Genomic DNA, 27031 nt, shown 5'->3' on the forward strand with positions numbered 1-27031 from the left:
AGTTTTAATCTAGTCATCCAGTCTGCCCGAAGGAGGGAAAGAGAACTCAGATATTTGTCATTCTTCCCGTCAGACAGCCAACACACGGCTAACGGTCTCCTTGTCTTCTCTCTCTACACAGGAACGACACCGGCCAGAGTAACAGAAACCTCTCCTTCTGCTTCCTTGGCTTTTCACGAGGCCTGCAGACATATAAAAATGTATTGATAATTGCTTTGGAGGATTTGAAATCTCTTCTCGGAAGCAGAGTTACTTTTATGAGGTCTCTGGGATTCCCAGTTGTGTTCGTGGAGCAGCAGCCTGGAATTATGAGCAGATGACATTGTTTTAGAGGCTTGGGGCCGCGGCGTCAACTTCCTGCTGGATTTATTCGTCTGAGGGAAGAGTGACTGGGAACCCACCATGGTGGCCTTAAGGCACAGAAACTTGAAGCTGTTTACCATCGCTTTGGCTTTTTTTGCCATCACCATCACATCTTTCCTCCTGAACTACACCCAGAACTCTGTGCTCATCACCTGGAACCCCGAAAAATACTTCCGCTTCTCTGGGTCCTTCGTGAGGTTCATCGCATCCATGAGGAGGCCGTGTGCCTGCGAGACGTGTGTGTCCGAGGCCGAGGTGTCTCTGTGGTTTGATGAGAGGTATAATCTGAGCATTTCACCCCTCCTGACCAAGCAGAACAGCTTACTGTCGGAGAGTACGTACAAGTGGTGGATGGTGAGTGCTGTGGTTGGGGATTTGGGGGGCTACAAATGGCTTTAAGACTTAATTGAACTTCCTGCTGTATCTAGGGTAGAAAAACATGACTACCAGCCAACATCCTGCTGAGAAGCACCCCGTGGGGAAGTAGTGGTCTCTCCACAGAAGCTTTGGTTAAACACCCCTCCTTCTTGGTCAGAGCTAGTTAGAGTCCTCTAAGTATCAGGGAACGTGGACTTTTCTGACTGTGGAGCTATAGGTTTGACGCAGAAGGGAAGCTCCGTAGAGAGACCATTGCTTCTACAGAAAAGGCACATAATAGGCACAGACCTGGGAACTCAGGGATAGTGGGAACCACTCATGTTGAAAATCAGACCAGGGAGTGTAGTGTAGGGATGGTGGGAAGCCCTTATCATAAGCACAGTAGGTATACAGATATAGGAACATGTCACAGGGATTATAGAAACCCCTCATGATGGGCAAGTGGGAGTACCATTTCTGTGGCTCTGCATCATCTTGTATTGGTTACAACAGGTGGCCAGGCCCTGGAACTTGGCACAGGGACAACTCCTAATGGGCACAGCATATGTGAATATTTGGGAACTTAGCACAAGGATGATGGGAACCCCTCATATTAGATTTTAGGCCTTTGAACATAGTGGAGTGATGGTAGGAAGCCCTCATGTTGAGCACAGCAGGTGTACAGATCTGGGAACAGGTATGAAGTGCAGATCTGGAAACGCAGGAAAGAGATAGTGGGGGCCTTTTGTATTGGGCACAACAGGTGTCCAGCCTCTGGAAGTCAGCACAGGGATAGCGGAGACCACTTGTAATGGGCGGAGCAGATGTGCAGATTTGGGAATTTAGCACAGGGATGCTGGAGCAATCTCATATTGGACAAAGCAGTTGACCAGATCTGGGAACTCAGCACAGGGACTCCTCATATTAGACATTTGAACATAGTGGAGGGATGGTAGGAATCCCTCATCATGGGTGTACAGATCTGGGAACTTAATAAAGGGATTATTGGAACCCCTTTATAATGGGCATGGAAGGTGTCTAGATCCAGGAACTTAGCACAGGGATGGTAGGAACCACTAATGGGCACAGCAGATGTGCAGATATGGCGACTCGGCACAAGTATAGTGGGAACCAGTCCTATATAACTTTAGACCTGGGAACGTAGTATAACCCCTGAACATCAGCACAGCAGGTATACAGATCTGGGAACTAAGAGAAAGGATGGTTGAAACCCCTTGTAATGGCCTTAGCAGGTGTCTAGATCGGGGAACTTGGCAAAATAGTAGTAGGAACCCCTCATGATGGACTCGCGGGTGTCTAATCTCAGTGGAGGGATAATGGTAACCCTAGTAAAGGGCACAACAGATGCGCAGATCAGGATTTTACTCTCAAACTTTTTCCAACCACTGAAATAGCTTGGATAGTTTGATTCTTTAATAAACATTTGCTGACAGCTCGCCCCAGACACAAGACAAGTCATGTGATGGAGGAGGCTCCCATAATAGTCTGCACTGGAATGATAGCAGGGTAGCTCCTATCAGTGCTTGCCCAGCACACAACGATCAAACTGATGTGGTCAGCTTTAAAGACCTGTTATGTAGAGATTGAGCAATGTGAGGGAATATGACATACAAATTAAATTTTATTGTTTTAACTTGTATAGTTCCAGGGTTTAGGTAGACAAAAAATGCATTTAAAGTGTACCTGTCTAAAATTCACATCATCCCAGGGTTGGACAGTAGGCAACATAGCTTCCAGAAGATCTAACTGCCACCTCTGGTATCGGTGGAAAACTTCTCCATGCACCAAAGGGCCAGGAAAACTCTTTAGATAGTGTTTGATGTAACACCAGCACCTGATTTTAACCCCAAACCTTGCTCCCTGCCTTCTTGCTGCCTAACCTTACCTATCGACCCTCCTGGCTGGTGCCCAAACTGCTCTACCCTTCTTGGTATCCAACCTTCACCCCTTACCACGTGCCACATAACCTTAATTTCCTTGCCTCGGTGTCTAGTTCCTTAACACATAACTACACTCTAACCTACCCATGAACTTAACTCCTAACTTTAACCCTCCAAGTTACTTTAATTCCAGGTAGCAAAAGCTGACGGGTAGCAAGATACTTTCCTTTAATTTTTATATTGTGGCTCTTCAACGGCCCCCTTCCCCAACCCTCCCTTCTGCTTGGTGCCTAAAGTAACCCATTCTTCTTGGTGCCTAACCTTCACCCCTTCCTGTCAAAGTAATGAATCATAACCCCCCACCTAGTGCCTTACCCCTACCCACACACTAACCTTACCATTTTAACCCCCCAATTTTACCCCTCCAGGTTACTCCAGACAGTAAAACAGATGGGTAACAAGACAGTCCTTATTTTTTTTTATTTATCTTGGCTCCTACCCCCCCCCCCCCCCAATCCTTCCTCCTTTCTGGTGCCTAAAGTATCCCCCTACCCCTATTGGTGTCTAACCTTTGCCCCTTCCTGCTTTGCACCGTATCTTAACCTCCCTGCCCTAGTACCTAACCATAACCTTCCTGTCTAGTGCCTAATGTTAACCACACACAAACCTTTCCAGATTTAACACCCAAACGTAACTCTCCAGGTCCCTTACTTTCTATGTAGTGATAGTCTTTCCTTCAAATCTTTTTACCTTAGTGCCTAAACTTCCGTCCTGCCCTTAGTGTCCTCTTCCCCTCCTGCTTGGACCACAAAGTATTCCACCCCTTTGGTGTCCAATCTTCACCTCTTGCTTACATGGCACCAAATCTTAACCTCTGCAATAGCGCCAAACCATAACCTCCTGCCTAGTGCCTTACCCTAACCACACGCTAACCTACCCAGATCTAACTCCCATCCTTAACCCTCCAGGTTCCTGATCTTCCAGCTAGCAAGTATAGTTTTTCCTTACATTTATTTTTTTTTTGAAACGTAATGCCTAACTATACTCTTCCCGCACATGTTGCCTAAACTTTCCCATTCTTCCTGGCGTCTAACCTTCACTCCATTCTACCTAACTCAACCTTATCATTCTTAGCTGAAAATAAACCAGTGCTTAACCACAAACTAACCTTTCACCTTCCATGCCTCCCCTCCTGAGTACCAAACCCAGCTTTTCCTGCAATTGTCTCTTTGTTTGATTGTATCTGCGATGGGTTCTCCATATGTTGGGTGTGTAATTAGCACAGTTTTATTCTGTGAATCCCAATCTGTGACTGCGATGGCCCTTTAACCTGACACTGGGTGGCCCCCACATTACGACTTAACACATTCCACCTGTGCCGCTAAGAATAGATCTCATTGCCGTGGGTAATTGGCCGCTGTCACCGGGAGAAATACGGCGCAGAGTACAGATATGGCCCGGTGATATTTTCAGTTACCATGTGACAGCGACATATGGATTCACATCTTCCACGTTCTGCCTTTTTGTCATTATGTCCAATTAAATGCTGAAAATATAGGAAAGGAAAATGTCGCTGTAATTCCAAATGTTGTGACGGCAGTTTTGTCAATTACCGTCACGGTTTTCTGGTTGTATTTATAAACCGTTTATTATCGCTACGATAGGATATGGAAGAATATTTAACAGCTTATATTAGAATGGAAATTATTTACAACTAAGGATATGGATTCATTTTTCCTTTTGCAGACAATTTGCTAAAGTAATACCTACCCAACTCTTGAACTAGAGATACAACACCCCATACTATATCAGGAATCCCCAAATTTCCAGGACACTATCTGCATGGAGTTTGCAGGTTCTCCCCGTGTTTGTGTGTGTTTCCTCCAGGTACACGGTTACCTTTCACATTCCAAAAACATGGAGTTAGTTTAAATGGCTTCCCCCAAAAATTAACCTTAGACAGTGTTAATGGTAGGCATTAGATTGTGAGGGACAGCTAGTGACATGACTATGGACTTTGTACAGTTCTGCAAAATATGTCGGCCACTGTTCTCCCCGGTCCCTTTTAGCTGGGTGCACTGCCTGGCATTCTTCAGGAACCACCTGGCTGTTTTTGGGAGGTTACTGATGAATTGGGTCAAAATAGGGGGCTGCCATCCACCTACAATTTCTTCCCACCCAGCTTAACCAAATTTCTGGGTTGAGCTCTGTCTATATAAATACAAGATAATAATACCAATAATAATGTCCTAAGCCCCCTACAGTCATCAGATTTCTATCACTGAAAATTATCTTTCGAATTGGGGGTTCGCCGGTGCCGAGTAGAACTGTTTGTCTCGAGTGTGTATGTTGCTCTAGAGAACTGATTGAGATCCTTTCACATAGGAATTAATTAGCAGTTTTGTAGTGTGTTGTTTTTTATTATTTTATTTTTTTTTTTTTATACCAAAAGATGTCGGTATTCAGTAACAAAACTCATCCAGTGCAGTCATATCTGCTGCTCATTTTGAAACATATCTAATACAAAACATTGGGATTAACTTTAGGCTTTACACTTAGCAAAGTTTGAATTTTTATTCAAGCATAGTGAATTTGGTAGAATTCAAGAAAATGTAAAAAATAAATAATTACAATTATTTTCCTTGCATATGATTAGATTAGGTTGAAGTCAGCAGAGTTCATCCCATTCACAAAGCTAAGTGAAATATCTCTTGCAGAATTAGATATCACTTTGCTAAGTAACAGCATCATTCAGGAAATCATACCCAATGTAACAGAACTGTCCTATCAGTTCATTAAATGTTTCTTTGTTGAATGAATTTATTGTTTTCTATTCTTTCTTTACAACAACAGCGATTACAAGGTGAGAGGAACCCCATTGATGTCAATATAGCCACCGAGGAGCTGTTTAAGGTCATCCCCGGAGAGAGCAACCTGCTAGAGCGCAGTCCGTACCAGTGCCGAACGTGTGCCGTGGTGGGGAATTCAGGAAATCTGAAGGAATCGGGCTATGGACTGGACATCGATTCTCACAATTTTGTGTTTAGGTGAGATTGCTGGCAGCACTGGGTTTTCGGGTTGTCCTCCCTGATCCATAGATGTGTGTATGTGTGTACCTGAATCTTAGTGTGCTTGTCTATTTTTTCCAGCATGAAACTTTGTGCAGGAACTTCCTGTAATAAAGACAGCGCTGTGCTCTCTGCTTGTGCAGGATGACTGGTCTAGTCCCAGCCCCCTTTCCTGCATCCAGCCTATAGTGGGTGTGGTTCTATTCGACTCCTCCTACACTGATGATGTCACTACTAGTTTTACATGGTAATACCTGGGTTTTTAAGGCATTTGGTGCCACCAATTCATTTTTTCCAGCTGTGTTCAGCTTTGGGTTTTGAAAAACATTGGATGAGCAGGACTAGGGGTTCAGGACTTAAAATATGGGGTGTCCAAGTGGTGTTTGGTTTCTCCCTTTTTTCTTCTCCATTCTCCATTTTTTACTACTAACTTCAATTTTGGTGCCCCACAGGATGAATCACGCACCCACCACAAAGTTCGAGAAGGACGTAGGGAATAAAACAACGCATCATTTTGTGTACCCGGAGAGCGTCCGTGATCTGTCTGAAAATGTCAGCATGATCCTGATCCCCTTCAAGACTCTGGACCTGCAGTGGGTGGTCAGCGCTCTCACCACCGGAACCATCAACTTGTAAGTGGATAAGTCTGTAATACTGAGTGGGCGGGGCTTAGAGAAAAGTCAGGATTCGGTGATCATATTGGGTCTGAGACTCTAGAGGGCCCCACTGAGCCAGTTTGAAACTGGACACATTCTTCAAATTATGTGAGCCCTGATTCATGCTGTGTGATCTGTGTTTGTTTTAAGCCAGAACAGGTTCACTTTAAACCAGAGTTTCATAAAGTGTGCTTCCATCCCCACCTTCTTTCAGGGTACACGGCACCTTAACAGGAAGCAATTCAGGCCAAAAGGCAGCTTTGTGATCCATGGGCTCTACTTTATATATTGCCTGTCAGAGGGAGGCCCTAAATGGCGATCTTTTGTTTCTTGTAGTACCTAGTAGAGGACTGTAGATAGTAGATTGACCGGAGGGGTGAGCTTTTTACTGTGCTGCTTCTCTGTTCACAATCCAGTTACAGGCTAGGGTCAGGCAAAGGGGTCCTGGGCTCAGAGCAATTGGGTTAAAATGGGCAAAAGACTGAAGACGTCTAGTGGCAGAAAGGGGGTATTGCAGGGAAAACTCAGGATTGCCAATCTGTATCTAAATCTTTTTGGCTGGAGTTCTGCTCTACTTGCTGAAAGCAAAGAGCACAGTAAGAGGAAAAGTAGAGACAAAAAAAAAGGTAGGGCTATAACTAAGGGGGTCATTCAGCTTTAGAGAAGATCCACTCTGGTTTCCATCCATTTGTCCCATACTCTGAGCTCCCCGAGCCCTCTGCATGCTCATTAAGGCGTCACGCGGAGGGCCCGGCTTGTGTTTCCAGGAAGCTCTGCTCCTTCTTATCTGCGAGACACTAATCTTGTTAGCAGCATATCTGCATCATTAATGCGTTACTTTGAATTCACTCCTGTACTGTGCCGGCTCAGCAAACTCTCACTGAGCAGACTGGGTGTCAGCCCGAGAAACTGGGGCATGGCGGCAGCGGCGTCACACTGGAAGAGCATAAAAAGACGCGTGCCCTGCTAAATAGAATTGGGAGGGTGGCAGCGGAATTTACACTCCATGCAGAAAAGATTTTTTTTTTTAATAGCTGTCTGATTTGGGGACCCTGTTGGAAGAGGAGGGTTTGGGGCCCTGGTACAGTGGTACACTTTGCACCTCCCTATGCCCACCCCTGGATCAGTTCCTTTGCCACCCAGGCTTCCCAGACCACAAATCTCCATTTCAGCACATTACACATTTTCTGCAAGATGCAGCCATCCCTGGAGTGCATGCAGATGGGGTGCAGAACATCCGTGCTACTAACGTAATGTCGAGCGATGCCTGGTCCCCGATCCCCGCTGCCCGTCACATGTGTAGTTATGTGGTATCTTGTAAAGCCGCGTGTGGCTTACCAGAAGCCACTGAGGCGTGTCAGCTGGAGCTGAAAAATGTTGGCTGCAAGAAAACCAAACTCTCCATCCATGACCTTATTACGGATACATAGCAAACAGTCATCAATCAGGCTGGATGTCAGCGCGTACACTAAGCTATGGAAACCATCCAGGGTGTGAATGGGAATCATCAATTATTGGAGTGCTGGGTGAATAGAAAGATGCGGGAGCTGCAGATACGCACAGTAGGTGGAGGAAAGCTTTGCAGATTGTAAAGCCATAGCACTGATTCAACAGGAGTGCGTTGGAGCTCTGCAGAGAGACCACTGCTTCTCCAGAAAACAAGGATCCTTCTCTGCATCATGCTGGCAGGGGACAGTCTTTTCTGTCCTGTGGCTGCATTCTAAAGAAAAAAAATGTACAAATTTGCATGTTTTTTAATTCACCCAGAATGTTTGGAACAACAGGAAATCTATTGATGATACATTCCTCTCAATGTTCAATGAGTCCAAACGGATCCCTTTTATCCTTTGCAGAACTGCATATCCCTAATGCCAGTGGCTACAACGCATGCTCTATTCACAATGTCTGTATTTGTAGCCATTGTGCTGCAGAGAGCTGAGCTGCTCCACTGCCCTCTAGTGTTCAGGCAGAACAAATTATTATAAATCGCTCTATGATTATGTTTTTATTTATTCCTTCTCAAGGTGAAGTCTGGGACTTTCTTTTCATTTCTTTATACTTTGGATTCCTTATAATGTTCACATTATTTTTGCTGCATTGCTGTTTTTTTAAAATAAAATCCAAGTTACTGATGTGAAATTCATTTCCTGCAGTTCCCGGAATCTCAGTATGTTTTATTATTGCATATTCAGTGTCTGGGCAGAATATAGCGGTGTATATGAGGGATCCATAGGCTGTCCCTGCTTTTACCATTACTGGCTCATTCCTAAGGCTAAGGGGATATAAATTCCAAGGTTAATGTATAAAACGCCCTCCCCCGCTTTGCGTCTCCTCTATCTCAAAAAGCTGCAGAAATACACAAATTTTACAAAAAGCTGATTTTTTTTTATGTGACCCAGTTTATGTGAAATGTAACTGAGACTCAGCTGCTGAAATGTAACGTTTTCTAGGAAAGCAGTGAGATTGAGAACCCCGTCCTTCCCTTTTATTAAATTTGCCCTCTGGTAAATCTGCCCCCCCTTTGATGGCATCTGACTTCTCCGGCCGGCCCCCTTTGTTGGCGTCTGAGCCCGCTGGCTGCCCCCTTTGTTGGTGTCTGCCCCTCTGGCCGCCCCCCTTTGTTGATGTCTGACCCCTCCTGCCGCCCCTCTTTGTTGGCATCTGATGACTCCGGCCACCCCCCTTTGTTGATCTCTGACCCCTCCAGCTGCCCCCCTTTGTTGGCATCTGACTTCTCCAGCTGCACCCCTTTGTTGGCGTCTGACTCTTCCGGCTGCCCCTCTTTGTTGGCCTCTGACCCCTCTAGCCCTTGCCCTTTGTTGGTGCCTGACCCCTCTGGCCCTTGCCCTTTGTTGGCGTCTGACTTCTCCGGCTTCCACCCTTTGATGGCATCTGACTTCTCCAGCCGCCCCCCTTTGTTGGCGTCTGAGCCCTCTGGCTGCCCCCTTTGTTGGGGTCTGCCCCTCTGGCAGTCCCCCTTTGTTGGCATCTGACCCATCCGGCTGCCCCCCTTTATTGGCGTCTGACCCCTCTGGCTCTTGCCCTTTGTTGGCGCCTGACCCCTCTGGCCCTTGCCCTTTGGTAGGCGTCTGACCCCTCCGGCCACCCCCTTTGTTGATGTCTGACCCCTCCAGCTGCCCCCCTTTGTTGGCATCTGACTTCTCCAGCCGCACTCCTTTGTTGGCGTCTAATTCTTCCGGCCGCCCCTCTCTGGCCCTTGCCCTTTGTTGGCGCCTGACCCCTCTGGTCCTTGCCGTTTTTTGGCGTCTGACCCCTCCGGCTTTCCCCCTTTGATGGCATCTGACTTCTCCGGCCGCCCCCCTTTGTTGGCGTCTGAGCCCGCTGGCTGCCCCCTTTGTTGGTGTCTGCCCCTCTAGCAGTCCCCCTTTGTTGGCATCTGACCCATCTGGCTGCCCCCTTTGTTGGCGTCTGACCCCTCTGGCTGTCCCTCTTTGTTGGCATCTGACCCCTCCGGCCATCCCCCTTTGTTGGCGTCTGCCCCTCTGGCAAGTCCCCCTTTGTTGGCATCTGACCCCTCCATCTGCCCCCCTTTTGTTGGCATCTAACCCCTCCAGCCGCCCCCCTTTGTTGGTGTCTGCCCCGTGGCAGTCCCCCTTTGTTGGCGTCTGACCCCTCCGGCTGCCCCCCTTTGTTGGCGTCTGATCCTTCCTGTTGCCACCCTTTGTTGGCATCTGATCCCTCTGGGTGCCCCTTTCTCCCCTCTGCCATCACTGTTCACGTTTGCTTGGACCAACCCTGGAACAAGCATACGGTGTTCCTCACTTTGTTTTACAAGACAAGAAGAAAGATTGGGTTTCATTGCAGCACTTTGACCCCCCCTCCCCTCCAGGCCAGGCTAGGGCCTGGGGCCACTCCACTGATCCCGCATGACTGAATTACATAGATACAGTGGCCAGGCAGAAGCCAGGAGAACAAAGCACCATCTTTACTGCTGAAATCCCCCAGGTTACCCCATAACAGCGGGCCATTGTGCGCAGACAAATACCAGGACGGGTCAGAGGTTCTCCAGTCCTATAGAAAGAATCTGGGGTTAGCAGTGGTGTCCTGAGCTCTATACCAAGCACAGACATATCTGCATGGAGTTTGTCACATGCTCAATTTTTCCCCCAGGGTCTCATGTACGCTATAGCTAGTTGGAAGGCAATAGGCAACGTCACTATGATTGGAGTTGAAGAATTTTATCGATACGTTTTTATTATTATTATGTTGCTGTATATAGTGACCCATTCCTGCAAACATCTAAAGATTTTGAACAACTTGCTTTCCTAAATGCTGCATTTTCTATGTCTCTGCTTAGATCTGTATCATATTCTTTATTATTATATTTGTAAATGTAAATATGAGCTCCTGCAAACGCCATACCTGACTGAACAAACAAATTGGAGTTTGTTACAGAAGCAGAACACATAAGCCCTGGGAATCACCCTGAGCCATTGCTTTAGCATGTGCTATATCGCCATCTAGTGGCCAGGAGATAAAACTACCAACTTGTTGATTTTTGCTGAATTTCTTTCTATCAGTGCAGTTTAGTGCAATATATCTTTTATTTTAATCTTTAAGGATATCTATAAATTTTTTTTTTTTAATCTTCATTTAGCACCTACGCTCCAGTGCCACGCAAAATCAAAGTTTCCAAAGACAAGGTAAGTGGACGCTTTATATATAATCTTTTTAGGAGCCATGTAAAAGAACAGTTTATAGCACCTTGTATTCCCAACAGTTCTGTACACTTGACGTCTGACTCTTCCAGCCGCCCCCCGGGATGAAGATAAAGCTCAAGGAACTATTGGTGCAGCAGTTTAATGAGCAGCATTACATCGAAAAGCTTATCCATCTTCTGCTTCTCCTTGTAATGTCCAGTCCCAGGGTGTCGGAAGAAAAAAACGGCAAGGCTTCGTTAACTGCTACATATCAAAATCAGGTCTCATTAACAGGACTGTGCGGTTTGGTGGAGCTTGCTAAATCTGTGCTAAGTCTTTGGTAGCTTGGGTCTATATTGCCTCTATAAAAGGAATTCAGTAAAATTCTACTAACATGGTCAATGCTCTGCTGTCTACTTTATAGAATTGGAATTCCTTCAGTTTGTCACCATCGGGACTCAATTGCAAAACAATATACTGATGTGTTTTATACATTCTCTGCTCTATCAGAAAAAATAAAAATCTGCTGATCCTGAATATTGTTCTAGGAAATGCCCCATGTGTGCGGGGTGTGTAATACAAGACATAAACCATTCCTATCAGCCGTAGAGTTATTGAGATGGGGAAGACTTCATTATTAGCATATGGCTCGCACCCTCCTACGCTGAACACGATGATATAATAGGATCTGCCGTCCATTTTATTACTAAATTGCTACAAGAACTGTGAGCTCCCTAATAAAAGTTTACACTTGCACTGGTTTATGGATATGAAATTCAGCCCCCGCAGGCATCTGTGTGCCAGCCCGCCGAATATTATCCGTCCTTGCTTAGTTACAGACCAGTCAAAAGTACTTTAAGAATAACAGCTTTGTGGGGTTCCTCTTCTTCCGGCCTGCGGGAGATCTCTCATCAGCCAAAACTCACCGTTCTGGTAAATCAAATCATTTCTCCTTGATTTCTTTTTGTTCGAGCTTGTTCAGGAGACCCTGTCACATTGCCGGTGAAAGCACAGAACATCAAGCATTTTAAAGAATGGCTTGTTGTGTTTTCCTTCCCATAATGATGGAATTATGATGGGATTCCCATAAAGATGTTTTAGTCATCTGCAACATCTCTCCGACCTTGCTGGACCATTTATATTGGAAATAAATCTGCAATACTCCCCTGTCCCCATTCCCTTGCATCTTATTATTTCTCTGGTAGACTATCTTTGGCCATCTTGATTGGGTGGACTTGGATGAGTTTGTTCATTCCCAGAACTCGCAGATGAATGGCGGGAATGCTGGATATCCTTATAACCAAAGCTGACCTGGCACGTGCACAACTCTGCTTTTTGCCGGAAACCTGGAACGGTTAGGCAGGTTGGAAAGATTATTGCAGAATGGACATCGCTTGCCCCTTTCTGGTATATAGACCTGCCTGATCATGGATTCGTTAATACTCTGCTTTAACTACTTGAGGAAGAGTCCCTGGCACAGCTTTTTCCTTTCATGGCTCATCCCTCCCCTCTTCTGGTTGTGTCTAATGTGTACTGAATGTGCTCACCAAGGTCTACTGTTCCATCTTCCACCTTCCAACATAGCTGAGGTCGTATTTTAACATGAGGCTGCTAATATCACATCCAAGATGGTGGAGGCGACCAGCACTCTCAGGGTTTTGAAAGTCTATACGAGGGAGGTTATCATAGGTATATATATATATATATTAAATACATGAAATGCATAAATGAACTAGGGGAACGTTTTTGCTGGAATATTTGGGTCTCTCTTTAATTCTTGAAGCTTTGCCCCTATAAAGGCAGGCAGAAGGCAAAAGACTAGTCACAGGTAATAAGAGTGGTCTTCTGTCTGCTGAGATCTTCACCATTACTTACCGTGCCTTGTTCTGCAATGTGTCTTTGGGATAAGGATACCATTTTGATAGATAAGGTGGCCATGTCGCTTGAGCTTTTCTTCCCCATGTTGGTGCCTCCAGCAAGGAGAACAATGATCAGCACAATAGTGAGCTCCTAAATAGCTCCAACCCAATCAATTATCCAAAAATAGGCAAATAGAATTGTTGTTTTTGTAAAGGAACAAGTTAGCAGTGAATACTTTCCTGTTATACATTAAATAGATTGATGTTGGTTACATTTTCATTTCTTTAACTTTGACATTCTTATGATTTTCTTTTTCTTCTTTTCTCAACAGATCCTTGTCTATCACCCAGAATTCATGAAGTACGTGTACGACCGATGGTTGATGCATCATGGCCGGTACCCCTCCACAGGACTTCTAAGCGTTGTATTTGCTCTTCATATCTGCGACAAGGTAATAAATCCATGTCATGTGACCAACTTGGGATAATTGGGGAAACATCGCACAGTATTCACGTGAGCCTAAATACAGTAATACTTCATGACCAGGATGTTGATAAAGGGTCCATGAACATATGTAGGGTAAAGGGACCATCTCAGAATGAATTGAATTTTGAAGGTGCCCTGTGACTGTTGTTTGTCATGTAGACCAGCTTTTACATTTTCACTGATTTAAAATACCATTGATCTGCCATGTAAACATAATATCTTAGTACCCTTACCCATAGACAGAAATTTTTCATCTTTGTGGCATCGTCAATTAAACTAATAAAAGGAATGGAGGAGCTCAGCTATGAGGAGAGATTAGCTGAACTGAATCTATTCTCCCTTGAAAATAGACGTATAAGGGGGGATATGATCACCCTGTATAAATATCTAAACAGTCCATATAGAGAACTCTTTTCCCCATTATTCACTTTAAGATTGTTACAAAGGACAAGGGGGCGCTCTTTGCAGCCAGAGGAAAATACAATTAATCACCAGGTAGGGAATGGATTCCTCACTGTAAGATCTGTGAAAATGTGGAATCGGATCCCTCAGGAAGTAGTTTCAGCAAGTTTTATAGATTGCTTTAGGAAAAAGCTGGATGATTTCTAGAAGCACAGAATATACCTGTGAATTAAATTCATTGTACCAGGGTTTTTTTGCCTTCTTTTGGATCAGCTATGTCTATAGGGTTTTATATCTGGCATATGTTTATTTGCCTAGTGGTTGAACTTGATGGACTTATGTATTTTTTTAAACCTAACTGACTATGTAACTATAATGGTACTAGCTGCATTTGAGTAACCTTCTTGACATAGTTTTCCATCTTGTACGGTTCATGAGGATCTCCCTATTCCAGCTGTCAATGTAAACTTTTTGAAAAACCCAACAAAAAGTGTAAAGCCTCCTAGTAATCTCTGAAATAGCTGGGTGAAGCAAAGCTAAATTGAGCATGACGAGAGGAACCATTTGAAAAGAATCAGATCTTCAAAGTACATTGGACTTCTACCAATGTCTGACCGAAACTGAGATAGTTCTGGGCAGCCTGATACTCAGACAAGTGACATATGTGGGTTCCAGTTTCTTTAAAATATCCAGAGTTATGTATTTGTCTGTCTTGTGTTCCTTCTATCAATACAGGTGGACTTGTACGGATTCGGAGCAGACAGTAAAGGAAACTGGCACCATTACTGGGAGAACAATCCATCAGCAGGAGCTTTCCGACAAACTGGGGTCCACGATGGAGATTTTGAAGCTGATATCATAGGCAATTTAACTTCTATTAAAAAAATTAACATCTACAGAGGTAGATGACCCCCAACTGGATAGAAGAACTATGGTTGACAGTTTTACTGGCTTTTAAAGTGTTTTATTCACACACAACTGTGTGTTCTCCAGGAGCCTGATGGATAATTTATATATTGGCTGTTTGAACCACTTCTGGAATTCATAACTTCCAGTTAAAAAGGAAGAGATATAATAATGGTTCCATTCTTTATCAAGAATCGCAAGAATCACTTGTGAAGTCTCTTGGGTCAAAAAAAACATGTGTGGTAAGGGTCTGATGGACTTGGTTTGACCAAACTTCATTTAGAAAATGTCCTTCAAATCAAACTGAGCGTCAGCCACATACTAAGGGTCATTTAAGCTGGAATAACACAATATGGTTATAAGTTTCAAAATGTATAAAATGTTTGACCTGTACGATAATAACTCCTGACAATGTTGTCCTTGCGTTGAGACCGCCATTTTTTTTATTAGAAGTCAAACTTGGTTGTTACACACAACCTTGAAAAAGTCCTTCACTGACCCTTTCATTTTACTGGAACAGATTTTTTAATTTTTAAAAAATATTTTTACAAAAAACAGAAATTAAAATATTCATCTACGTGCTTGAAACTCAATGAATGTCACTTGTTGAAGACCTAGAAGGAGTACATCTCGATGAACAGGCTTTGGTTTCAGATTCACCTCACATGGTTATCATCTGGCCTCGCTCATTAATGAAAAGATTCATTAGTTTGATACAAATAAGATTTAAGAAGCTGTAAGCCTTGAATATTCAAACCATGGTCCATTATGTCCTTCAGTACTTGAGTGGGTGACATTTGGACCAATAGAATGGTATTTTGTGCTGTCATTTTGTACTCTTTAAATCCTGGAACAATTTGGGGATTTGCTACTTTTTTAATGAGGACCCTAACTGAACTTGATTTATTTGTACGGTGATTTTATACCTTGCATTGTTTTATATTGGTGACATATCATCAACCTTTTGTTCCTATTACCAAAGGAGATCTCAAAACCTTTTTGAGAACTTCAAGAATCTAACATTGTGCTCAATTATACTTTTTATACACTTGGGACTGTTTGGTAACAATTTGGAGATCAATAGTGACCAAAAGTCCACATTAACCAACTACACAAAGCTGCTTCATCATGATTTCTATTTGGTTAGTGTGGGCTTTTGAATGTTGCACTATGGTGGTAAATGGACCGGCTGGTGTATTCAAGTATTGGTCCAACTTTACCAAGATAGTCAGAAGTCTGCAAGGCGATAGTATTTGTGCTTTAAAGTTTTTAAATAATTTGTGGGCACAGCATAATCCTATTTATTGTTGGGAATTTTGGTAAATTCCCATTGGTACCACTGAGCTTTGTAGTATTTTCTCTAGCAAAATAAATGGGGGTGATTAAGAGTGCTGATAATTTATTTTAGGGCCTTAAACTTGATTCTGCTTTCAAAGTATTAAGATTTCTCTTTTATAGGATAGTTTTTGATACATTTTATTGTTCTTTTAAGTTATTGATGTTTGTCTATTGAATCGAATAAGCCTGATGTGGTCCAGTATGCAGATTCTTTTCCAAACTCTACACGCAATGAAAGTATAGGCTTGAAAATGAAGGAGGTTTAGGAGGCAGCCAGTGCACCTTGGAAGCCAATAGACAGTGGCTGGGGTACCTGAGTCTTAAAAATGCATTAGTTGAATATTTTGTAGGGTCATTGGCTTCCTGGGTAGGTCCAAATAGTGAAGCCTAAACACAAAGTAACCGCCAAGCTAGCAAAGTTTTTAAATTCAGTATTTCAATATTATTTGGTAGTATAATATCAATAATTTACAGATAAATATCTATAGGTCTATTTACAAATGTTTTCACTGAACTTCACACAACTTTCTCTTTCAATTTTATAGTTTGTCAAAAAATGGGTGACTCTTGGATGAACATACTTTGTAGCCTCTTCATATACATGATGCTAAACTTTCTAATGAGAGAACCCAGCACTGCCTAAGGATTGTTGGTTACCCATGATTAACTAAGCAAGAGTCTGTTCTCTTATCTCTTTTAATATTACTCTAAGGGGACTATGATGAAGTGGTTGAACTTTTAGGTCCAGTGTCCCACTAGTCAGTGGAAGCCTTTGGAACATCTCAATAATGTGCAGTACCCAGGCAATTCCTATAATTGGGAGCAATAGGGACCACTGGACTGTCACTAATGCAGGAGGATCTACCGTTTGGCTCTATTAACATTTATGAATCAAAAAACATCTCCTGTTGTGTCCACTTTCTGCAGAGGTCAGGTTGTATGGCTTGGGTACAGGAATACATTTTCTTTGCCAACCTGATTGCTTAATTTATGGTTGTGATTGTTATACCAATGGATAAACTGGATTTTGTTTGAGCAATATTGGATTAAGGAACATATATAGGAAAAAGCGGGCTTGTAGGCCTTTAGCCATTGGAGAGTCACTATTTCCCCAGTTCTGATGATAATGGTGAATCTCTTCAAATTGGCTTGTTCTATTTCTTGAAGCCATTGACCACTTCAAGACAATTTGTTCTCCTATACCTTTTTGTTTTGTTTCGGGTTATTTTACCCTAAGAGCAGAATTGCTTACAGATTTAGAGACCTTGAAGAAACTCTTGTGAAACTTTTCATTTAGCTTAGCCCTGACTGTATGTTATCATGCAAATCCTTGTAAAGATTCATTATTAAGGGTTCTAAATGACCTAATTGGCTATATACATTGTATTGAGCTTTTATATTTTGAGGTTTAAACTAACATTGTGATCCAAAACTATAAAAATGCTTTTACTTAGCTAACATTTCTCAAAGGGCCAAGTACAAAGGACAGCATTCCCATAACAGCAATTTAGAGCCCATCTTGTATTGTAAATTCTGATTGGTTGTTTCTGATTGCTGCACTTTGTACTTGGGCTGTCTACAATGCTAGATTTTCATTGGCTAATCACTTGTTGACCTGCAAAAACAACCGCTTTTTTCTAATGGGGGTGAATGGAGCATGGGGCATTTGTCTTTTTCTCATTTCTCACCAAAGAAAAGTGTCATCTGTGCTGCGTTTGTCTTGCTATCACTGGAAATAATTAGTAACAATAGTTTCCAACAACAGTTTTTAAGCATCTCTATGAGACTTGATTATTTTACTGTTGTTAATTAAATAGGTTCATGTGACCTTTTTGTTTTCCCACCTCTATGGGCTAAGTTATGCTAAAGATAAAGACCTGCAAGTACAGCTATGAACATCTACCGAGAAGCTAGCTCTCAATTAACTGTTAAAGATTAGTAATAAGCAAATATTGGAGAAGACATATTTTTTGTACCATTCTTTAATATTTGTTACATTTTCTCAATATTTCTTAAGTTTTACACCATTTTTCTTTTTGTGTTAATTCAGTTTGCAAGTTTTGTGCAGATTTGCTGAATGTAAACCAAGGACCAGCTTAAAGTAATTTATGTCTATATTCAAACAAGGGCTACTTTATATGTTTTAGCCTTATGATCCCTTACCTTGGTTGAATGTTTTATTGAAGCAGATCCATTGTGGTAGCCTAACGTCTTGATAATATCAAATGCACCAGCTGTAAGATTTTATAAAAAATTATGTAAAATTATCTTAGTTCAAGCTGTTGTTGACTTTTTTTAGAGACTTGGAAATTCCTGATTAGCTTTTCATAAAAGTTAATGCTCTTTTGGTAATCACACATTGCTAAATCATCGTGTCGAGCGGGCTTGCCATACCTGCATACTTGCTGATTATGGCCCCTGGCATCAACGACAAATCCAAGCTGACCAATCTTGTGGTGCTCCCTTAAACCATTGGGCGGCCACTGATGATATAGTTGCAAAGGGTCACAAGAGTTACATGGTTCTCTTGCCAAAATACTATGAACCCATCTTTTACCACCAAAAAAAGTTTGGTGTTTCAACCCACCTATACCCTATTTAGAACAAAATGTTGGCATCAATGGTAAGTTCTTCAGCTTCAAAGTAACTCTAAGCCCAGAATTTGCAGACCTTTTTAAAGATTCTATATAAATCCTTCACCTACTATTATGATTAAATTTGTACCTACAGAACCCTATTAAATATTTATAGCCGCCATTGTATGTATTGTTGAGTCAAACATTGATCCAGTTCTTTGTGGTGTGGTTTCCCCACTAATGATGTAACTCACTATTGGTGGTCAAAGTGGGAAAGGGGCTGGGTTGTGAATTCATTTGGGAAAAGCGCTGATCAGGTGTGCAGTGGGTGGCCAGTTGAAAGTATTTTACCGTATAATTTTATAATATTCTGGCACAATTTTGGAGAATGCATAATGCAAAATACAAATTGCATTATGCATTCTCCAAAATTATGCCAGAATAATATCTATGTATGTATCCTTATTTGAATGCTTTAAAAATGATTTTATTAGAAAAATATGATCCTACAATAAGGAGTAATAGTATTAGGAAGCTGGCAAATGTATCCATGAAGGCATAGTTACTATGCAGTGTACATATCTGTACCATTATTTAGAAGCATTTTGGGCTGTGTACATGTAAAAATCTTGATTTAAGTAGGAGATATAGAATCATTGGTAATTTACTTCTACATGATTATAACCTGTTCTTTATTATTTATGTGTATAAAGTCAGAAAGTCTAGAACTATCACTGTCCTTGTGAAATTTCGCATTAGAGTTTAGGATAGGGAAGATGGTAAGATATCCTAATAAGGATACCTTTGAAAGGTTCTAATACTTTCCTTTGGGAAATTCCTTAACTTCTTGTGAAGGTGACTACCAGGAGACTGCGTGGATCTGATTCTACTCCAGTACGATCTGGTAACGGTGTCTCTGGTTCCATAGTTGGTGGAACCAGGAAGACCAGGCCTCGGCAATGCCACAGAGGTCATCTGGATAGAGTATAAGTATAAAGAATCTTTGTAGGACACAATATGTAAAGTGTCAGAATCCCCACCCATTCCAATTTTTTTGGATCACCCTACCCCATCCTTGGAAAGTATTCAATATAGGTTTTTTGTGTTGGGATGGAGATTTTGTCCCCATGCACACCTCCAACTTGGACAGCGGTAAAAGTATGACTGAAAATGTAATTCTTCTTTATTGAAGAGAACATTTATTGTTTCATTATCAGTTAGGTTTTTAGATAATGCATCATATGCCTGTAGTTATTCATTTTTGTCAAAATGAAGGTCCAATTGTAGCCCTCACAGCACAATCCCTGGTAGGAGAAGATGAGCCGAGATCTAGAAGAAGTTCGCTCTGTATTAGATGATAATGGAACAAGTTTTGGTAGGACCAAGTTTTAGACCTCATAGACGTGTAATTTATCCTGATTTTCTATACATCTGTATAATATGGCCCTATCAATGTGATGGAAAACAACTTTACCTATGCACCTTCCTTTTTGTTCTTTTGAAGAAACTGGAAGATTCTTTTTAGATTTTTAATATTATCGCACATCATCTACCTCTAATATTCACTTTATTGTTATTATTCTTTACCCACTCTGTGTGCCAAATATATTCATGAAACATGTTTTATAAGGATGTACATCCAGCTATAGTGACCAATATAATCAAACGTTTTAGGTATAGAATAATCTTCACCAATATTTGCATTTGTATCTGAGATGCATTTTAGTCAATGTGTGTTCTATTATTTTATCCTTTAGAATAACCAGTCAGACCAGCTTTTTTTTTTTCAAATCTCTTTGCCCTGAAGAGTATTAAATATATTTAATATATGTGATGCATTTTATTTTGCTCTAAAAGACTCTCTTGCATAGACATCTAAAAGTCGTTAGACTGGGGGTTACCAACTTGGATGTCATATTCACAGTCCCATCGGACTCGGAGATGGCACTTCTCGGAGGTGGTCTTCTTTAGTATTCCTCTCCTCCTACCCTGACTGCTGCATAAAAGGTTATGTAGAGGAAGAGTCAGACAGAGTTGCTGGGTCAACAATTTGGGCAAAGTAGACACCACAAAAAAGAAGGGGCCATGATATGTAAAAAGATAGGGGACTCTGCTGAGATTTTTCAGAATAATCAAATGTCTTGGGGCTTTTACGTGCAATCTTTTACATTACAGAGAAAGTCATTTGAAAACCGTTCAGGAAACACAATACTCCTCCTTTTGTATAGATGTCCATGTTGCTTTTGAGTCACTGAAAATTCTTTTTGGCACTTAGCTGGCTTTAGGCGACATAGAAGTTCTTGTCCTCCAATGGCTTGTTCCATTGGTCAATGTTGATAGCAAGGAATTAGTGGTAGCTTTGATCCTCTACTCTTCCAATCTGATCTGAAAAAAATCTCCCAATCTCTTGGACTTGGACATAGACCATAGAAATCACGGTCTTCTTTGGAACATGGAGTGGCTTTTTCTTCAGTCGAGCCATTTGTTTTTACTGTTACTCAATAAACCTTTCAAGGAGCAAAAAGCTAGGACTAAAGTGCCTAAAAATAAACCAAATATTCCAGCAGTCATCATATTCCAAACTGGGTATGGACTTTAACTTTTAGCAGGCACTTGGCTGCTATGGGTACTGCACGTAACGCTTTGTTCCTTTCATTGATCAATTGAATTAATTTACTGCTGTCCTAAAAGCATTTAGAACTTTGACATATGCAGTCCTTATGAGAAAATATAAATTATTCTTTTTTTGCCCATAACAGAATACAGTGACGGAATAGCTCTCGATTTCTTCCCATTTTTGTCCATTCTGCTAGTGCAGTTTTACAATACATATTGCATTTTCTTGCAGACAGCTCTGTTCTGTGTTCCACAGATGGGTCCACGTCTTGCCAAGTCTTCACACAGATGTTACTGGAAAATGTCAGATATAACCAATGGCACATTCCTCCTAGTCTGCAGCCAACAACTTATTTTATGTGTATTTAGCCCTGGATGGAGTAAAATAGATTAGAGTGTCCTATCAGGATTTTATTTGGGAGATTTAGCATGACTTCCTAATCGGGTAACACCAAGAGCAATGACATGAATTTTGTTTCTTCTGTGTAACTGATGTGGTTTGCATATTTATTTTCAGAATCCTCTAAAAGTTGGTGACATTATTAGTGGGTATTTAGTGAATTGTCTATATAAATACATAAGAAAAGAAGTTCCCAGGGCACCACAATGCCCTGAATGTCACCAGGGAGTAGAAAATAAAAAAAAATCTTCCGAAAGAAAGGGGACATCAATATAAATTTTTCCAGTCTTCACATTGTGCAACCATAAACACAAATCAGTTGTGTCCAGTAGGAATTTGGCTAATATAATTTTATGCCTTATTGGCAGATAATACAAATGTTGGCAGTTCTATTACCATGCCACATGATGTAGCAAAATCTGTTTTGAGATGTTCCTATATATATATGTACCAAGTACTTTAGATATTTTTATCTAAGCAAAGGTGAAGTGGGGTAAGGGTACAGATCTTTCCAGGTATGAGTTTACTCTGTATTTACTTACAGGAAGGCTCCAGCTCCGTTAATATCCTGAATTTTATAATTCACCAGCTACCGCTGACCAAAATCTTTCATGGTTGACCAATAGGAGAGTTGGGATGGTAGACCAGATCTTGTTTATTAAAGAGCTGCTCGTTGGTAAAAACCTGGAAATAACATTTATCAAAAAGCAAAAAAAAATCATGGATGTCATCACTAAACAAAAGTGACCAAGGAGATGAGGAAAAGGTAGACCAGATATAACCATGAAAGGTCAGGTCATTGTTAAAAACTTGGGTGTTGTATTTATCCAACAGACACCATTGGCCAAAAAGATCCATGTCCTTTCTATATAAAGCCAATTGGGAGAGTGGGGAAGGTAGACCACATCATGAGCATGAAAGAGCTGGCCACTGCTTAAAACTTTATTTCTCAAATTAGAACCACTGGTCAATTTTTTAGTGGATGGCTGACCAAAAAACTAAGAAAAAGGGGAATGGTGAGTCCTAACATGACCATTAAATCTATGTGATCACTGCTAGATCACAGGGTCCTAAATGTTTAGGGTACTGAGGCAATCAATTGCAAAAAACAACAATTACACCAAAAAAGTTAATAAGCAAGTATATTAGCTTTACAAAAAATACCATAGTTGACTCCAAAATTCTCCATCCGCTCCCCATAAGATCCAATGCAAACAATTTCTGAAAGTCGATATTTGCATAAGCATAGCCCCTCTAAACCAAGACATTGAGCACTGCACTGTTCAAAAGAAGGGTGAAAGTGTTCCTCAAAAAAGGTTTAAGGTGAACCTTTTTACTACTTTTTATTTAATAGGTTAAAGTATTGTGTTTTCTTAGCGACTAACTTTGTTGTTGTTGCATCTTTCCAAACAATATCCTGAAGCTAAATTCACCACACGGTTTTTGACATTGGTACTATGATTTACCAGTGCCAATCTTCCTAAAACCCTGGGTATACCTGAAACAAATTTGAGCGGTTTTATTTCTTTTTGGTTTTATTGTATTTTTTGAGATGCTTGATGGATCATCTCAAGGCAGTCTACTGCTCAAATCTCTTTCAAACCATACAACCCCTTTGGCTAATGTCTATCAAAAGCGCTATTGAATATTTCGGAAGCCTAGCATTAAAAATGGGTGTTCAGGAATAGTGAGATTGACAACCTTCTGAACTCTCCCTATTAGTTTTAAATTCTCAAAGAAGTTTTGCTAGCCCCCCCAAAAATGATTTCTGATGTCATGGTTCCCCTTCCTTCCTTGGATGTTTGCTTTGAATGCTGGCAAACAGTTAGCTTTTATTCTGCTATATGTTTTTTTCTATAGTGTTTGCAAACCTTTACATTGATCTTATTTGTTAAATATACCATGAAAATATTACTTTTCCCAGTTCTGTGGACTACAGCACCCTCTGCCCTGTTAGTATACAGAAGGAAAATGTCTTCTATAATCCAAGGACACACTACAGAAGTATGTCTTTGGGTGAAGACACCACCCAACGTCAGGAATAGCATTATTGGTCAGATCAGCGGGTAAAAATAAAGGAAAACGAATGCAAAAAGAGCCATTGCATCTAAGATCTGTTAGGCTGCAACATATGACCTTTCTTTTCTTGTATTTAGATTTATTCTAGATATTTAAATTTAGAAATGTAAAAGATTGAAGGGTTTAGTCTCTGGCAATGTCCAAATCAGTGTTTCTCAACCAGGGTTTCATGGAGAGCTAGGGTTCCTCCAGAGGTTGCTGGGGTTCTTGAGGAATGATGAGCAGTTTGTGCCTCTCAGATCAGTTTAAGTGACACCGATGATCTTTTTGGCTATCTGTAAGGATGACATTCTTCCCACTGGTCAGCAATGTAAGATGAATTCTTCCCACTGACCACCACAGTAGCCGTACCGTACCGTGAGCTGTGGATATAGTAATTATAGGAGGGGTTTACAGAGGCCTGAACAAGATTTCAAGGGTTCCCACATGTTAAAAGGTTGAAAACACTGATCTAGACTCTATATAAGTACAATTAAAACATCAATCACCCTAAATTAGCTCACAAATTTTTAAATAATTATAGAAAATATTATCTGTTATGTAAAATGCTTTATGGCATCTTGAAATATCATTAAGAATATTTTTGAAGTTTGCTTGGATACATAATCTGGTCATTGGGAGGAGAAAATTTGTGAATTTACTGTGAATGCTCTCAGATAATTGGGTGTTTATTTCTGTAAAATGTCAATTATTTGGTGACCACTGTTATTTAAGGTAATGTTGTTGTAGCAGTGAAGGGAACTTCTGCTGATGGCATACTTGCAGAACTTTTTCCTGTAAACAATATTTAAAGCTGGAAATATGCAAAACAATACCAAAACATGGTATGCTTAATGTAAAAAAACTGCATCTATATTGGGAGCCCCAACTCCATCGCTCACGGGCCAGGTCCATGCACATTTTTATTATGTTTGTAACCGAAAGAAGTAAGTTTAGTAACGTGTGATTTACAGAGTCATAACATGATCATTTATATATCGTCCTAACATGTATATGGCCCTTGAGGGGTGGAGTTGGACATCCCTGATATATATGACTTAGTCAGTAGCATTTATACAACAGTTTTTGTTTAGGTCCACACTGTGATATGTGTGTCCAAATGTCCAGTAAAAAGGACATTTTGTGCCCTTGTCAAAAGGCATTTATGTCATTGGTGGGAAATATAGTGGGGACTGTATATGGTGGGACTATAGTATTTATACTATATAGTTATATACTCGAATATAAACCAATTTTTTTATCTGTTATACTGGACACAACAGTAGAATGGTGCTGTCTCCTCTGGTGAAGTGTAACATTCTTGTTGAGACATGGGTTTGTTACACACCTTACATGAGAACACAGTACCATCTACTGTTGCCTAACAATATTGCACAAAAGATTATTTAAAGTAGAAGGTGAGTTTCTGTCATAATCAGCAAGTATACACAGCATACTTGGTATTTATGGCACTTTCATGTGTGCAGTCACCCTGCAGTGATGACAGATCCAGGACTGGATCCTCAGAAGGTGATATCTTCACAGCAGACTTCTTGAAGATAGCAATCCTATTCATGTTTAAAAAAAATGGCACATCATTGGTTTAATTATTCACATTCATATGGCATCTCGATTGTTTAGTGCTTAGAATGTTAGTAGTGATAGACACATTTTGTGCTCTAGGTTTATACTTGAATCAGAGTTTATTCATTTTGTTTTTCAGGTAAAAACAAAATATCTAGGTTTATTTTTGTAATATTTGCTTCATGATTAAAGACCATTGAACATTAGGTGCCCCTGTAAACTATACATATACTGTGTACTTTCACTGAAGAAGAGCATTGCCGCCTTTTTAAAAGAGGCGGACACATCTACTGGTAGGATCAGGATCAACAATCAATAAAACTGTATTACAGGTGGATCTCAGAAAAACAAAGACTGCTATGTGAATGCTACTAACACATTTTACTGATTGATCACAGCTACATTTTAAATGCAAAAACCTAATAAACCTTAAGTTTATTGACGTAAGTGCACATATCCCACAATAAACCATGTCTATTATTTTCTTTGTAAACTCTAACTTTTTAAATAAATAAAAAGCATGTTATTTTGTAATATTTTTTAAAGGTTTACATGTATTTTTTTTTTTGTATTTGTAATTGTTTTTGTAAGAAAAAATAAAAAACCCCAAAAGAGCTCATATGTAGAAAAACCAAAGGTCCTCTCTGTGAGATTTTGATGATGACTTTCTTTTTTTTCTTTATTTTGTATTCTAAATTGCTATACACATTTATTTTACTTGAAATTAAAATCATGAATGCATTTTAAAGTGACTTTTTGTGGAATGATCATTTGATGAACTTTGATAAGCAATTAATTAGTTGTGGTTTTATTATGTACACCAGTGTTTCCCCCTCTTTTTACATGGGGGGGGGCTTAAAATAATTAATCTATAATTAATCTATCCACAGATCACAGTATATTAGTGTGGTGGTCAGTAGGAAGAATTCCTCTTACATTGCTGGCCATTGGGAAGAATGTCAACCTTACAAAAAGATTGCCAAAAAGATCATTGGTGTCACTTATACTGACCTGAACGGCACAAATTGCTTATTGCTCAAGAAACCCCTAAAAATCTCTGGAGGAACTCTGGTTAAGAAACACTGACCTACACTTTTCAATTGGAGCTGATAATCTGGTCAAAAGCCATTGTTAGTTTTCTTTAAAAAATGAGGATATTAACCCAAAACTTTTGAATGGTAGTAATTAAAAATTGTAATAAAAACTCCAGGTACATATGCATTTGTAACAATATATATATATGAACACAAAGAAAGCCACAACTGGCCTCAATTTGGTCCCGCACTGTCCTGGAAACCTCCCATGTGCCGCCATCCTCTTCTTTGGGCTACATCACCCGATCCTGTGATCCTCCTGTGAATGCAAAATAGAGTGCCGATCCTACTGAGCATGGGTGAGATTGGCACTTCTTAACTACCCTTATATACAGGGTCCTCTCCTCCTGTGCCACTGTATGCGTCTGTCATTTGCAACCCCTATTTAATGTACAGCGCTGTGTAATATGTTGGCGCTAGATAAATACTGTTTATAATAATAATAATAATAACAATAATAATAATATATATATATATATATATATATATATATTATCTTTTGGTGATAGATCTGCTTTATTGTGCAGAGCTCTGATGAAGCTGCCTTTATAATTTAGGCTACCCCTGTCCAGTGGTCCCAAAGAAAAAACCCAAATATAGACAAATATACCAAAAAAAAACAAAACAAAAAAATCCTTTTATCAGTTTTCATTGGGATACAATGTTTCAACCAACTCATTTCATTGGCTCAAATTCCTCCCTTCA

General features: G+C 40.7%; 1 protein-coding gene across 1 annotated transcript; it reads left to right on the forward strand.

Annotated features, from left to right (window-relative positions):
- On the forward strand, positions 1-25984 carry ST3GAL1 (ST3 beta-galactoside alpha-2,3-sialyltransferase 1). Its single transcript, XM_072410636.1, has 6 exons — positions 1-717; positions 5475-5668; positions 6142-6321; positions 10964-11009; positions 13198-13317; positions 14490-25984. The coding sequence occupies exons 1-6, from the start codon at positions 403-405 to the stop codon at positions 14661-14663; spliced, it is 1029 nt and encodes a 342-aa protein (XP_072266737.1). The 5' UTR covers positions 1-402; the 3' UTR covers positions 14664-25984.
- Positions 25985-27031: the final 1047 nt, after the last annotated feature.

This window comes from Pyxicephalus adspersus, chromosome 5 (genome assembly GCF_032062135.1).
Source record: "Pyxicephalus adspersus chromosome 5, UCB_Pads_2.0, whole genome shotgun sequence".
Lineage (NCBI taxonomy): Eukaryota > Metazoa > Chordata > Amphibia > Anura > Pyxicephalidae > Pyxicephalus > Pyxicephalus adspersus.

What these genes read in the sequence shown, in the direction of transcription:
- ST3GAL1 (XM_072410636.1), top strand. Translation starts at nt 403, where the DNA reads ATGGTGGCCTTAAGGCACAGAAACTTGAAGCTGTTTACCATCGCTTTG. An exon ending in TCTCACAATTTTGTGTTTAG is followed by an intron (nt 5,669 to 6,141) that starts GTGAGATTGCTG and finishes GGTGCCCCACAG; the next exon opens with GATGAATCACGCACCCACCA. An exon ending in TCAAAGTTTCCAAAGACAAG is followed by an intron (nt 11,010 to 13,197) that starts GTAAGTGGACGC and finishes TTTTCTCAACAG; the next exon opens with ATCCTTGTCTATCACCCAGA.